Source organism: Podarcis filfolensis (assembly GCF_964270895.1).
Source record: "Podarcis filfolensis genome assembly, chromosome: 13".
In the NCBI taxonomy this organism is placed as follows: domain Eukaryota; kingdom Metazoa; phylum Chordata; class Lepidosauria; order Squamata; family Lacertidae; genus Podarcis; species Podarcis filfolensis.
In genome coordinates, this window is record NC_139615.1 from 37,618,736 (window position 1) to 37,631,003 (window position 12,268).

At 42.6% G+C, this 12,268-nt stretch overlaps 1 protein-coding gene across 1 annotated transcript in view; it reads right to left on the reverse strand.

Moving 5' to 3' along the window:
* Positions 1-2,160: 2,160 nt before the first annotated feature.
* LOC310747656 (uncharacterized protein) overlaps positions 2,161-12,268 on the reverse strand; it is a 144,359-nt gene continuing 134,251 nt past the window's right edge. Inside the window, exons 23-27 of the mRNA XM_083582309.1 lie at positions 12,000-12,079; positions 6,656-6,938; positions 3,573-3,800; positions 3,178-3,304; positions 2,161-3,067 (exon numbers count right to left, since the gene is read on the reverse strand). Of these exons, the coding sequence (XP_083438435.1) occupies positions 2,169-3,067; positions 3,178-3,304; positions 3,573-3,800; positions 6,656-6,938; positions 12,000-12,079 (1,617 nt within the window). The 3' untranslated portion in view covers positions 2,161-2,168. The remainder of the gene's footprint in view (positions 3,068-3,177; positions 3,305-3,572; positions 3,801-6,655; positions 6,939-11,999; positions 12,080-12,268) is intronic.

Genomic DNA, 12,268 nt, shown 5'->3' on the forward strand with positions numbered 1-12,268 from the left:
GGTTTTCCCAAAGGGCCCAGCTTACTTTCCCAGACAACATAACCATCAACTTACCTAACCCTGACAGGTATAACCCATCTCTTTTCCTTGATTGCCCATGTGGGACCGTAGGCCGGGCCCCCATGGCTAAACTAGAACTCGAAAACCCCACTCCTTCCTGATATGCTAGCATCTCTCTCGTCTCCTTTACATGTCCTGCAGGATTGGGAAATTAAGCCTGAGAAGGTGTTCAGAAACAACACATTCTTTGCAAATCCTGTGTGAGTGACTGGAGGCGGTTGGAGGATGGATTACAGCTAACAGATTGAGGTTGAATCCTGAAAAGACAGAAGTACTCTCTCTGGGGGAAAGGAGGCGGGTGGGTGTGAAAGACTCCCTGGTTCAGAATGAGGTAACTGTGCCCCTGAAGGACCAGGTGTGCAGCCTGGGAGTCATTTTGGACTCACAGATGTCCATGGAGGCACAGGTCAATTCTGTGTCCTGGGCAGCTGTCTACCAGCGCCATCTGGTACGCAGGCTGAGACCCTACCTGTCCTTGGACTGTCTTGCCAGAGTGGTGCATGCTCTGGTTATCTCCTGCTGCTTTGACTACTGCAATGCGCTCTCTGTTGGGCTACCTTTGAAAGTGACCCAGAAACTACAACTAATTCAGAATGCGGCAGTTAGACTGGTGACAGGGAGAGGCCGCCAAGACCACACAACACCCGTCCTGAAAGACCTACATTGGCTCCCAGTATGTTTCTGGGCACAATTCAAAGTGTTGGTGCTGACCTTTAAAGCCCTAAATGGCCTCGGCCCAGTATACCTGAAGGAGCATCTCCACCCCCATTGTTCAGCCCAGACATTGAGGTCCAGCGCCGAGGGCCTTCTGGTGGTTCCTTCACTGTGAGAACTGAGGTTACAGGGAAGCAGGCAGAGGGCCTTCTTGGTAGTGGCACCTGCCCTGTAGAACGCCCTAACCTTCAGGTGTCAAAGAAGTAAACAACTATCAGACTTTTAGAAGACATCTGAAGGCAGCCCTGTTTAGAGAAGCTTTTAATATTTGATGAATCATTATATTTTAATATTGTGCTGGAAGTTGCCCAGAATGGCTGGGGGAAAACAGCCAGATGAGTGGGGTATAAATAATAAATTATTATTATATTATTATTACAAGCAGAAGCAGTTATTTGTGCTCCTAATAGAACAACACCTCAGATATGGAAACATATATACTGCCCAAAAAAATGTGAATATGTGAAACAAAGAACTATTTGGAGGGGTGGTATATAGATGTAATAAAGAAAAAAACGATGAGCAAATACAAAAGGAATGGTTAATTAACGTATTTGAGATATCAAGAGGTAAGAGAGAATTAACTTTACAATTGCCCAGATGTATTCAGTATTCATAGTGGGTCATGGAATAAAATTGTCTTTTCATTTACCAAATTTCTTGTTCCACCATTTTTCAAAGAATGTGATAATACTGTATTTTCTAATTAAACGGATTTTTATTGCACACATGTTCAAAACACTTTTTCTCCAAAATATTCATTCAGAACCAAACCAGTCCCATCTTCTGAACCAAAGCCCATTAGCAATACCACCCTTGTTATAAGTAAGAACAATGAGGCCGGAGGAACATCACCCAGCTATTGCATTATTGTTTTATTTGTTTTAATATGCTGTACACCACTTTGAGATTTTTATTAAAAATTTAAAGCTTTATAGAAATTGAAAAGTAGCTAAATAAATAAAAAAATAAAAAACCAGAAATTGTGTAGCAAATATTGCCTGTAACTACTGAAATCAGTGATACTGATTAATCCTGACAGTAGCAGTTCCACTGAAACCTTACTTACTGGAGAATCACATAGAAAAGAATAAGGAGAAGCTTTCTAAGCCTCCCAATGTATTGTTTTCTCGTTTTCAGTGTATAATTAACCACCATCTGGTGTTCTAGTCAGGCCTTCATACTTTCCAGTACCCATGACAGTTTCTTAGTTTCCCAAACGTTGAAAACGGTTGTGGACCCCTATTTCAGAAAGACCACAGAGGATTTTAAAAGGAATTGCACATAGGAATTGTAACAGATAAAATACAGCATGGTTATACGATGTAGAAAAAGAGAGATTAATTTCCCCATATTCTGATAGAACAAATAAACAGAAATGATAGGTTAATTTGTTATTTCTTCTTTATTAACTTCTCCTTGCAGTTCAAATCAGGCCTCAATACAATGATGTAGCATTTGGGAGCAAAGATGGAGCCCAGTAAGCCAGCACTGGAGGCCAAGATGGAGAAGATCTCCACAGCCACCATGTATTTCCCCTTGGTGCTCAGGTACACTGGAAGAAAGGAGATCCAAACACTACAAAACAACAACATGCTGAAGGTGATGAATCTGGCCTCATTAAAGCTGTCAGGCAGTTTCCTGGCAAAAAAGGCCACAACAAAGCTGATAATGGCCAAAAAGCCCATGTAGCCCAGGACACAGTAAAACAGGGCAACTGACCCTTCGTTGCAGCCTAGAATGATTTCCCTCATCACAGACTGCATGTCAGAATCAGGAAATGGGGGAGAGATTCCTAACCACACAGTGCAAATGCCCACTTGGATAAGGGAACAAGAAATCACAATGGAGCTTGCCAGTCTTTTCCCCACCCACTTCCTCATTCTGGATCCTGGTTTGGTGGCCACAAAGGCCAGAACCACCGTGATCGTTTTGGCCAGAACACAAGAAACGGTCGCTGTGAAAACAAGGCCAAAAGCCATTTGTCGGAGCAGGCAGCTCACTCTTTCTGGAGGGCTGAGGAAGATCAATGGGCAGAGAAAGCAGAGCAGGAGGAACGTGAGGAGAGTGTAGGTGAGGTCCCGATTGTTTGCTCTGACAAGTGGTGTGTCCTGATGTTTAATGAAGATGGCAAGGACTAATGTTGTGAGGAGAAAGAGAGAAAGAGCCAACAATGCTAAGCTCATCCCCAGAGGCTCTTTAAAAGACAGGGAGCTGATGGTCTTTGGAATGCATTGTGATTGGTCTCTGTGTGGATAGTGATCTTCGGGACACCCAACACAGTCATCCATGTCTGGAGAGAAAATAATATATTCAGATTTCAAATGTTCTGGATAGCAACTACAAATGCAGATGTCTCCTTTATACATTTGAAAAGTACCATGTATATATTGTGTCTCCTACCTTTCTGGGATGAAATCTTGCCTTGAGGACATGGAGCACAATCATAGCAGCAGAATGGCTCCCCCTCCTTCTTTTCCTTCCTGGAACCAGGAGGGCAATTTGAGTTGCATAGCGAAAGGGGTGGAACCTGCCCATTTAAATAAACACATAAACATTTTAGCACACAGAAATTAGTAGTATTTCAACCCACCCCCAACTAGAAATAGGAAGACACTAAAATACTTATTCCAAACTCAGAGCAAACTACTCATTTTTCTATTCATGCTTTTTAAAAAAGTGTGCTCAACCTGACCATCTGGGGAACAAATATCTCAAATTGAGTGCGATCAGTTGGAATGTAATGTTAAAGATATTCTCCTTTCCTATCTCTCATGGATGTAGAAATTATGCCTCACCTGGTGAAAGCTCTGGTGCCACACCATTCTGTTGTCATCAATGGAAATCAGCTGGCCTGGGACAGCCTCCCCACCCAGTCTTCCAACCTTGACTCTCCTGAAGGAGTTATTTGGAAAAGTGACTATGTTGGTAATATCAAAGCCAGCTTCTACTTCCCTGCTCTCACTGAAAGATACAGTTTCTCCAGCAGAGTTGTTGAAGGAGACATTCCTAAGGAAGGGATGGAGCTGCATTGGAAGAAAAATAGGAACTATGCATATGTCTCTCCTTACTGACACTCAGGATGCCTCCAACGTTCAGTACTGGCAGGGACTGCTATTCAAACAGAATCCACTCATTGGAAATGGTTCGCAAGGGGAGCATTCACAGAGAGAGCCAATGATTTCCTTTCTCCCCTATAGGGAAAATCCTAATGCATTGCCAACCAAGAAGAAATGAGGAAAAATCCATGGCTTTCAGTTCCCACTGCTTGGATATGTCACACCCCACGGAAGAGAATCATATCGTAACCAGCCTCATATAACCATCATGCAGACATCTAATCAATGGATGAAGGGGTTTAATGCCCTGGAGCAAGCTGTCCTACCAGGCTTCGTCTAAGTCACTTCCATTCACTGTGGGAGGAAATGGGCAACAAAGCCTTTTGGCTTTGGGGAAACTCAGCCTACATGTGAATTCTCTGAGCTGCTCTCACCTTCTTCTCTCATTGTAGGCTTGTATCCTCCCCTCAACTTCTGTGCAGAGAAACTGCTTGCAAAGGAGCAGGACAGAGCAAGATCAGATCCTCCTTCACTTACAGTTTCTCTGCAAACATTAACAAAGAAGCAGCACAGTGCAGGATTCGCAGCTACTGCTTAACAACTGGAGCAGCAGCTTATCTGCGTATGTTAAGTGGAGGATCATAGCCTACAGTTAGTACTTGAAAATTTTCAGTGTAGTCTTCTGCATTTAGATATGATATGATAATCTTTATTGTCATTGTCCCATACAGAACAACGAAACTGAAAATCTACATCAGACATGCAGAAACCATCAAGCCTGCTATCCCTGCTATTCCAGCCTTGTTAGCTCCCTAAAAACTCTGATACCCCATAATTAAATACAATATACTCCCATAGAGACTACCTTACGCTATGTTTAAAACTGAAATTGCTTTCTCAGGCGGCTAGTCCTAGTCTTTATAACCCTGTACCTTCTTCCAGAAGGCAAAAGCTGAAAGAGATCATTTCACTGCCCATGTCAAATTTGTATGTTATGATAGGCATTACCTGCCAAGGCTGCAGTTTCTGAAGCTTCTTCATCCCTCCTTCCACCGCTGCCCTGTATTTGGTCCTGGGCAAGAACATGGCATGTAGAGCATGTGCTGTGGCATAAACAGCATTATAGATGCTATAGCTGTGGCTTGTTATGCTCATCTCAAAGCCAGATGAAGGGAGATCTTCCAGCTTCTCCTCTCCAGTGCAGGTTCCACTGGCCTGTTCCTCTGTATTGGAGTTTGGAAATAAACAGAGAAATACCTGTGCCCAGAACTGCTTGACAAAGCCATTTCCATTCTCCTCAAAAGGATTTTGTACCTGAAGAAAGGCTTTGAATCCTTGTACCACATTTGAATGAACTGCAAAGGAGAGGGAACCATGGAAGACATGCATATCCCAACTCATTTGGTAGGTCAATGTTGTGAAATCCACCTGTGCTGTCAGAATCCACACCTTGCCCACAGATATTTCGTTAATATTTTCCATTTCACCTAGCACTAGCATTGTTCGCAAGCGAATCATGGGCGTTGTTCCTCCATAGAAAACAACAACCTTGGCTTCACTTTCCATAATAACATGATAGATTTGGATTAAGTCAGACTGCACATCATAAAAGTCTGCCAAATATGTGGTTTTCAGGGTTGTCTCTGAGAAGGCCAAGCAAATGCCTTTCTGGGAGAGCAGAGGTTTTAGGGTCTGAATAAACCTCTCTCCACTGTCATCATCCACAGCGAGCAACCCAATCCACGTCCAACCAAAGTGCAGAAGTAACTCAACAATCCCAGTGTACTGATGGGCTTCATTGGGCACCATCCTATAGAAGGAAGTACAATGGCTTTGACCAGGATCTTCTGGAGCAAAGGAACCATAAGTGAGCTAAAGGGAATAAAGAGGCATAATTCATAAATGCAGAAGAAGGACTGCCTGCCATGGAGACATGATGAGCCAGTTGCCTCAGGAAGGAGACTCCAGAAAGTTGGGAGGGTGGCCGATTTGGCCTCCATGGAGTGCTGCCCTGCTTTGCTCTCCTTTCTCCTCATCTTCTGTCTCCAGTTCATCCTCCTTGCTTTCCTGCACTGCTGCTGTCCCCCTCTCTAGTTAATGCATGAGGGTGTAAAGGTGATAGAGTAGTAAGCTGTTCTTGCCAATATTGTGTAGGTCATGCCTCCTTCACCTCCGGTGAAAAGAGCGGCACCTTTCTGCCAACACATGAGCCAAAGTGCAAAGTCAATCCAGACCATTCTCTGCATGCCTCAGTAGAAGCTCTGTACAGGACCACTTACAAACATAAAGAGAAAGTCACCTATTGAAAATCCTAGTATTGGCCTTTGAAAGCTCTAATTTGTCTGAAACTCATATATCTAGAGGGCCACCTTCTCCCATACCACCCACACTTCTTGGTTTATTGGGTGAGGCCAAGTCACACAGAATACATTCTGCTGCCTGAGATAGAAACCAACTGGTCCTGCCATTGAATCCTCCTTCAATACACCAATAGGACCACAACATCCACTGCACTTGGGACACCAGACTACTTAGAGGAGTCAGGGGAGACACTGCTCAGACCTAGAGCAGAGAGAAAAGGCAAGAGTGCCTAAGAAGGGGAGAGAAGGCTGCCCACGTAGAGCAGACATCTTTAAATGCTGCTGATGGCTCCCTACTATCTGTTTTGTGCTACACAGGTTATTTAATTTGCAAAGCTTACAGGAAACACATTTTGTGAAGAGCAGGACCACCCTCCTTTTTCAGCCACAACTCTACAAAAAGTTTTTTTGATAGAAAAGATCATGGTGATTGAGTGTGAAGAGTCCAAGGCAGTATCTTACCTGGGGAATCTTGTAGATGCTCAATATGTCTGCCATGTAGAGGGAGGTATCAAAGTCCAGTCCCCCAATAACTGCCACCAGGTGTTTCTGGGTGTCACACTTGTAGTTGGGTATAAATGTAGAGGGAAGGTTCAGAGCAGCCCGATAGGTCATCCTTTCATTGAAGTAACTGTCATAGATGTGGAATCCTAAGGTGATATTTGGTAAGATCTTGGGGTTCTCATTGATCTCCTTGACAGCAAATACCAAGGCCAGAATATGCTGGTAGTTCTTTGGCACAACACTGCAATGAGAATTTCATGCTATATATTTGAAATATATGCTATGCAATTTTAAAAAAAAGGGGGGGAGGCTTGACAATTCTTCAGCATTTTAGTTGAAATTGTGTCCTATTATATATGCAGAGGAGTTTCTCCTGAAGGAATACATTGTATCACACTTTTATACTTGTAGCTCACTTTTATTAAAACAGTGGTACCTCAGGTTAGAGACGCTTCAGGTTACAAACGCTTCAGTTTACAGTCTCCGCTAATCCAGAAATAGTACCTCGGGTTAAGTACTTTGCTTCAGGATGAGAACAGAAATCGTGCGCCAACATTTCCATGCATTTTGATGGATACTTTACATCCGTATTTGCATTTTTGTATACATGACTTGGCTAGAAGATTGCAGTGCAAAATCTGGAGATGTATAAATTTCAAATGATGGCTCTCTTTTGGTTTAGATAACTTTTTAGAGCAAGCAAATTTTGGTAGGTTCATGTTCAAATGTGAACTGATTTGTAAGAACTGAGCAGCCTCCTACCTTAAAATAGACACCAACTCACCTGTTCTGATCTTCAACACAAAATATGGTTAACACACTGGGGATAAGTAGCTTAATATTTAAACCTCAGCTGTCCACTTTCACAGCTTTCTTTGGTTTTTCCCTCACACCCCCCTCCTTACTTCTCCCAACTGACAGTTAACTGCCATTTCTTGGCTGATCAGAACCTTCAGCCAATTAGTCTGTTGTTGCCCAGGCCAATTGGAATGAATGGACCTGATCCAGCCCATGTCTATATATGAAATTCCCTCCCTTCCCCTGTCACAAGTCCTTTGTCATCAAACAAGCCTGCACAATAGTTACACTACAAGGCTACAGACATTGACAGTCACACAGAGACATCAACAGAAGCCATAAAATATTTTGAAACCATGAAGCTGATTAATTATACTACTACTACTACTAATAAACCCCCCTTCATTCGAAGATCTAACATGATAAAAATAGAGTGTACGGGCTGCCCTTTGGGCTTAGACATATACAAATTGTTTATTTACAGGTACTGATCTGATCCCACAAAAAAAGGTGTATTGCAATGCAGAGAAGCAGGTAGCCAGGCTTAATGGAGTTATTCTCATCATATTCAAACCTGTGACACATTTTAAACTGGGAGGGTCATGTAAGACTAGCCTGACTTGGATGAGAACATCTGAATGAGAATTTCACCTCAAAGGAGAGGTGAGCTTTTAAGACCCTTCACCCCAAACTTTCAGAGACACATTCAGATCTCCATTTCCCTCCCTCCAAGCCAACTCAAAAGCTCTGAAATGGTCCCCCCTCCCCGACACCTCTGCCTGGAAGGAAATCCCTCTAAAATTAGTGGAACAGGCTTCTTAGTAAGCCTGGTTAGAGCTGGGGAATGTTTCTGTACCACCTGATTACTTGATACATGAAGTATTTACAAGGTATTAAGAAGTTGATGGGTGGTTAGCCTTTCTTTGAAGTCTACTTTGTCAAAATTGGTAAAGAGGTGAGAAGCAAGTCCGCCAACAATAAGATCACCAGGTTGGTAGTATTCATGTGGAATTCTGGACAGATCATGGATGGTGCAACATGTATGTTTGCACACCATATGAGGCAGATGAAAGAGAAGGGGCACAACAAACAGCAACATACTGAGGCAAATATTCTTTCTCATCCGACATCCTCATTTCCAGCTGGAAAATGAACCTCAGCTTCAGAACCACGCTCAGTACAATGTTCTGCCTTGACAGGAACAGCACTTCCCTACCAATTCACAGATTAAAATCCTATTTTACACCTCAACATAGAGAAAAGCAGAAATCCTCCCTCTTCCTCTTACCTCTCCCTTGCTTAGAATGGCAGGAAGGGGTTTTATGCCCATGTTTAGACTCTGGCTGGTATTGTATGGAAATCTATGGAGACATTATTCAAGAGAGACCTAGTCATGATGAGATTGATAATTACAGCTGTGATGATAACTAGGTCTCTCTACATGAAGAACAACAAAATGACCAGAGAAAACCCCAGCACATGATTGTGTTATTTCATCAAAAGTGGTTTCTGTCTGTTTATGGGACAACAAAAGAGCATGCAAAAATAACTACAAGGAGGAAGAAAAGAACAGAACAGAACAGTGGTCCAGTCTGCTATCAGTGCTGAAAAGCTTCATCTGAACAGTGGAAATGATCAGTCTGACCTCCAAAAATTCCCCCCTGAACATCTGTTCATTAATTTACTGACAATCATACTAAGACTGAAAAATTGTGAAAGGGGTTGAGTTATGAGAGATGATTTGTGTAGGTGGCAAGGAAAATTAAGTATAAAAAAGGAGAATCCCCTGGATGCCAAGATCCAGGTTTGGGGCAAGTGCTCTTTGGTGAGAGAACCCCAGCAGATATTTCAAATCACAAAATTCAATGAAGTGTGGAAATATAGGTTGTTAGGTCTTAAAAATATACCCCCATGAGTTACAAAACTTCCCTCTCCCCTTACCATTGAAATGGACCACAAATATGGCTTGCTTACAAACTCTTCAAAGATCAGGTTCATGTGTTTCTCCATATATTAGTCAGAAAATACAGGCAGTAGCACTTGGCTTAGTTACAGTGGTGAAAGCTCCAAATTATTGGTATCTGAGTCCAAGAGAGGCTTCTTAGAGCCATGAGTTCTGAGCTTGTAGCAACCAGTTAAGACCTTAAATGTTGCGCTTCTTGGGTAGACTGATAGAGAGCAGTAGGCCATGTATGTCTGGATAAAGCCTGCTGGCGGGGCCTATGATTCTAAAGGTTGGTAATTATGGTGAGGTAAGCTGGCTTTTGCTATTTTGGGGCTCTGCTAAAATTCCAAGAGTGTCTTGGTATCTTCCTTAAATGTAATTCTAAGGTAAAATGGTTCTGTTTGGTGCTGCACTCTCTCAATAACGTATTTGCTTCTATTTGCTGCTTTCACTTCTTATTGTAGGAATTCATCTGAATCTGGTATGTAGCTGCTTGGTTATGGCTATAACTTGTGGGCTTGTGGCTCAGCAGGCAAGCTTTTTGTCTTGGTGAATCCCAAGAATATCCAGCATCCAACCTGAGTTCCATGACTCAGAATTTTGGGTGACTTTGCTGTGGTGCTGTCAGGGTTGGTTTTCCCTGGTTATCCTTTGGTTAAAGGGTGTTGTCAGGAATGAGGTGCAATAACACATCTCAATGCTTTTACCAGCTAGCAAGAATAAAGGAACAAGGTATTAACTACCCAGGGAAGCTAGGATATCCACATTAGCACAAAAGCTTGCTCCAGACCAGCAGTAACATAGAACTTCCTTCTCAAGAACCCATACCAATCATTTGAAGCAAAAGGGATCCAAAGGTCCAATATAAGTTAACAAATAAATCAACAGTTCAAAAGTATTTGGTGTACATAAAAAGTACACTTACAGATTTTTAAAGCCTCTTGCTTAGCCCAAAGAAATACCTGCTCACAAGCCACGCCACAACCCCTGGTTTATGCTGGTTTATGCATGTTCATTATAAGGCAGGTGAAAACAAGAGGGAAAACTGAAAGCCAAGTTGTGAGTGAAACATGAGGTAGATGGCGGTTTATACCCTTTTTCTGGAACCTGATATAGTATCGCCCAATGAGACTGATTAATCATGACAGTAGCCGTTCCACTGAAACCTTATTTACCAGATAATCACATAGAAAGGAATACGCAGAAGCTTTTTAAGCATCCCAATATACTGCTTTCTCTAATTCAGCTTCTAATTAACCGTCATCTGGTGTTCTAGTCAGGTCTTAATACTTTGCAGTACCCATGACAGTTTCTTAGTTTTCCAAATGCATCCAAACGTTGAAAAAGGTTGAGGACCCCTATCTCAGAGAGACCACAGAGGATTTTTAAAGGAATTGCACATAGGAATTGTAACAGATAAAATATAACATAGTTATAGGATGTAGAAAAGGGGAGATTAATTTACCCATATTCTGATAGAACAAATAAACAGAGTTGATAGGTTAATTTATTATTTCTTCTTTATTAACTTCTCCTTGCAGTTCAAATCAGGCTTCAACACAATGATGTAGCATTTGGGGGCAAAGATGGAGCCCAGTAAGCCAGCACTAGAGGCCAAGATGGAGAAGATCTCCACAGCCACCATGTATTTCCCCTTGGTGCTCAGGTACACTGGAACAAAGGAGATCCAAACACTACAAAACAACACCATGCTGAAGGTGATGAATTTGGCCTCATTGAAGCTGTCAGGCAGTTTCCTGGCAAAAAAGGCCACAACAAAGCTGAGAATGGCCAAAAAGCCCATGTAGCCCAGGACACAGTAAAACAGGGCAACAGACCCTTCGTTGCAGCCTAGAATGATTTCCCTCACCACAGAGTGCATGTCAGAATCAGGAAATGGGGGAGAGGTTCCTAACCACACAGTGCAAATGCCCACTTGGATAAGGGAACAAGAAATCACAATGGCGCTTGCCAGTCTTTTCCCCACCCACTTCCTCATTCGGGATCCTGGTTTGGTGGCCACAAAGGCCAGAACCACCGTGATCGTTTTGGCCAGAACACAAGAAACGGTCACTGTGAAAACAAGGCCAAAAGCCATTTGTCGGAGCAGGCAGCTCACTCTTTCTGGAGGGCTGAGGAAGATGAATGGGCAGAGGAAGCAGAGCAGGAGGAAAGTGAGGAGAGTGTAGGTGAGGTCCCGATTGTTTGCTCTGACAATGGGTGTGTCCTGATGTTTAATGAAGATGGCAAGGACTAATATTGTGAGGAGAGAGAGGGAAAGAGCCAACAATGCTAAGCTCATCCCCAGAGGCTCTTTAAAAGACAAGAAGCTGATGGTCTTTGGAATGCATTGCGATTGTTCCATGTTTGGATAGTGATCTCCGGGGCATGCAACACAGTCATCCATGTCTGGAGAGAAAATAATATATTCAGATTTCAGATGTTCTGGACAGCAACTACAAATGCTACCAGTGTGAAACTCTTAAGGTTAAAATAGAAATATCACAGATGTTTCCTTTATACATTTGAAAAGTACCATGTATATATTGTGTCTCCTACCTTTCTGTGATGAAATCTTGCCTTGAGGACATGGAGCACAACCATAGCAGCAGAATGGCTCCCCCTCCTTCTTTTCCTTCCTGGAACCAGGAGGGCAATCTGGGTTACATACAGAAAGGGGTGGAACCTACCCATTTAAATAAATACATAAAATTGTAGCACAGAGAAATTATTAGCATTTATCCCCACCCCCCCCAACTAGAAATAGGAAGACATTAAACTACTTATTCCAAACTCGGAGTCAAACTATTCATTTTACTGTTCATGCT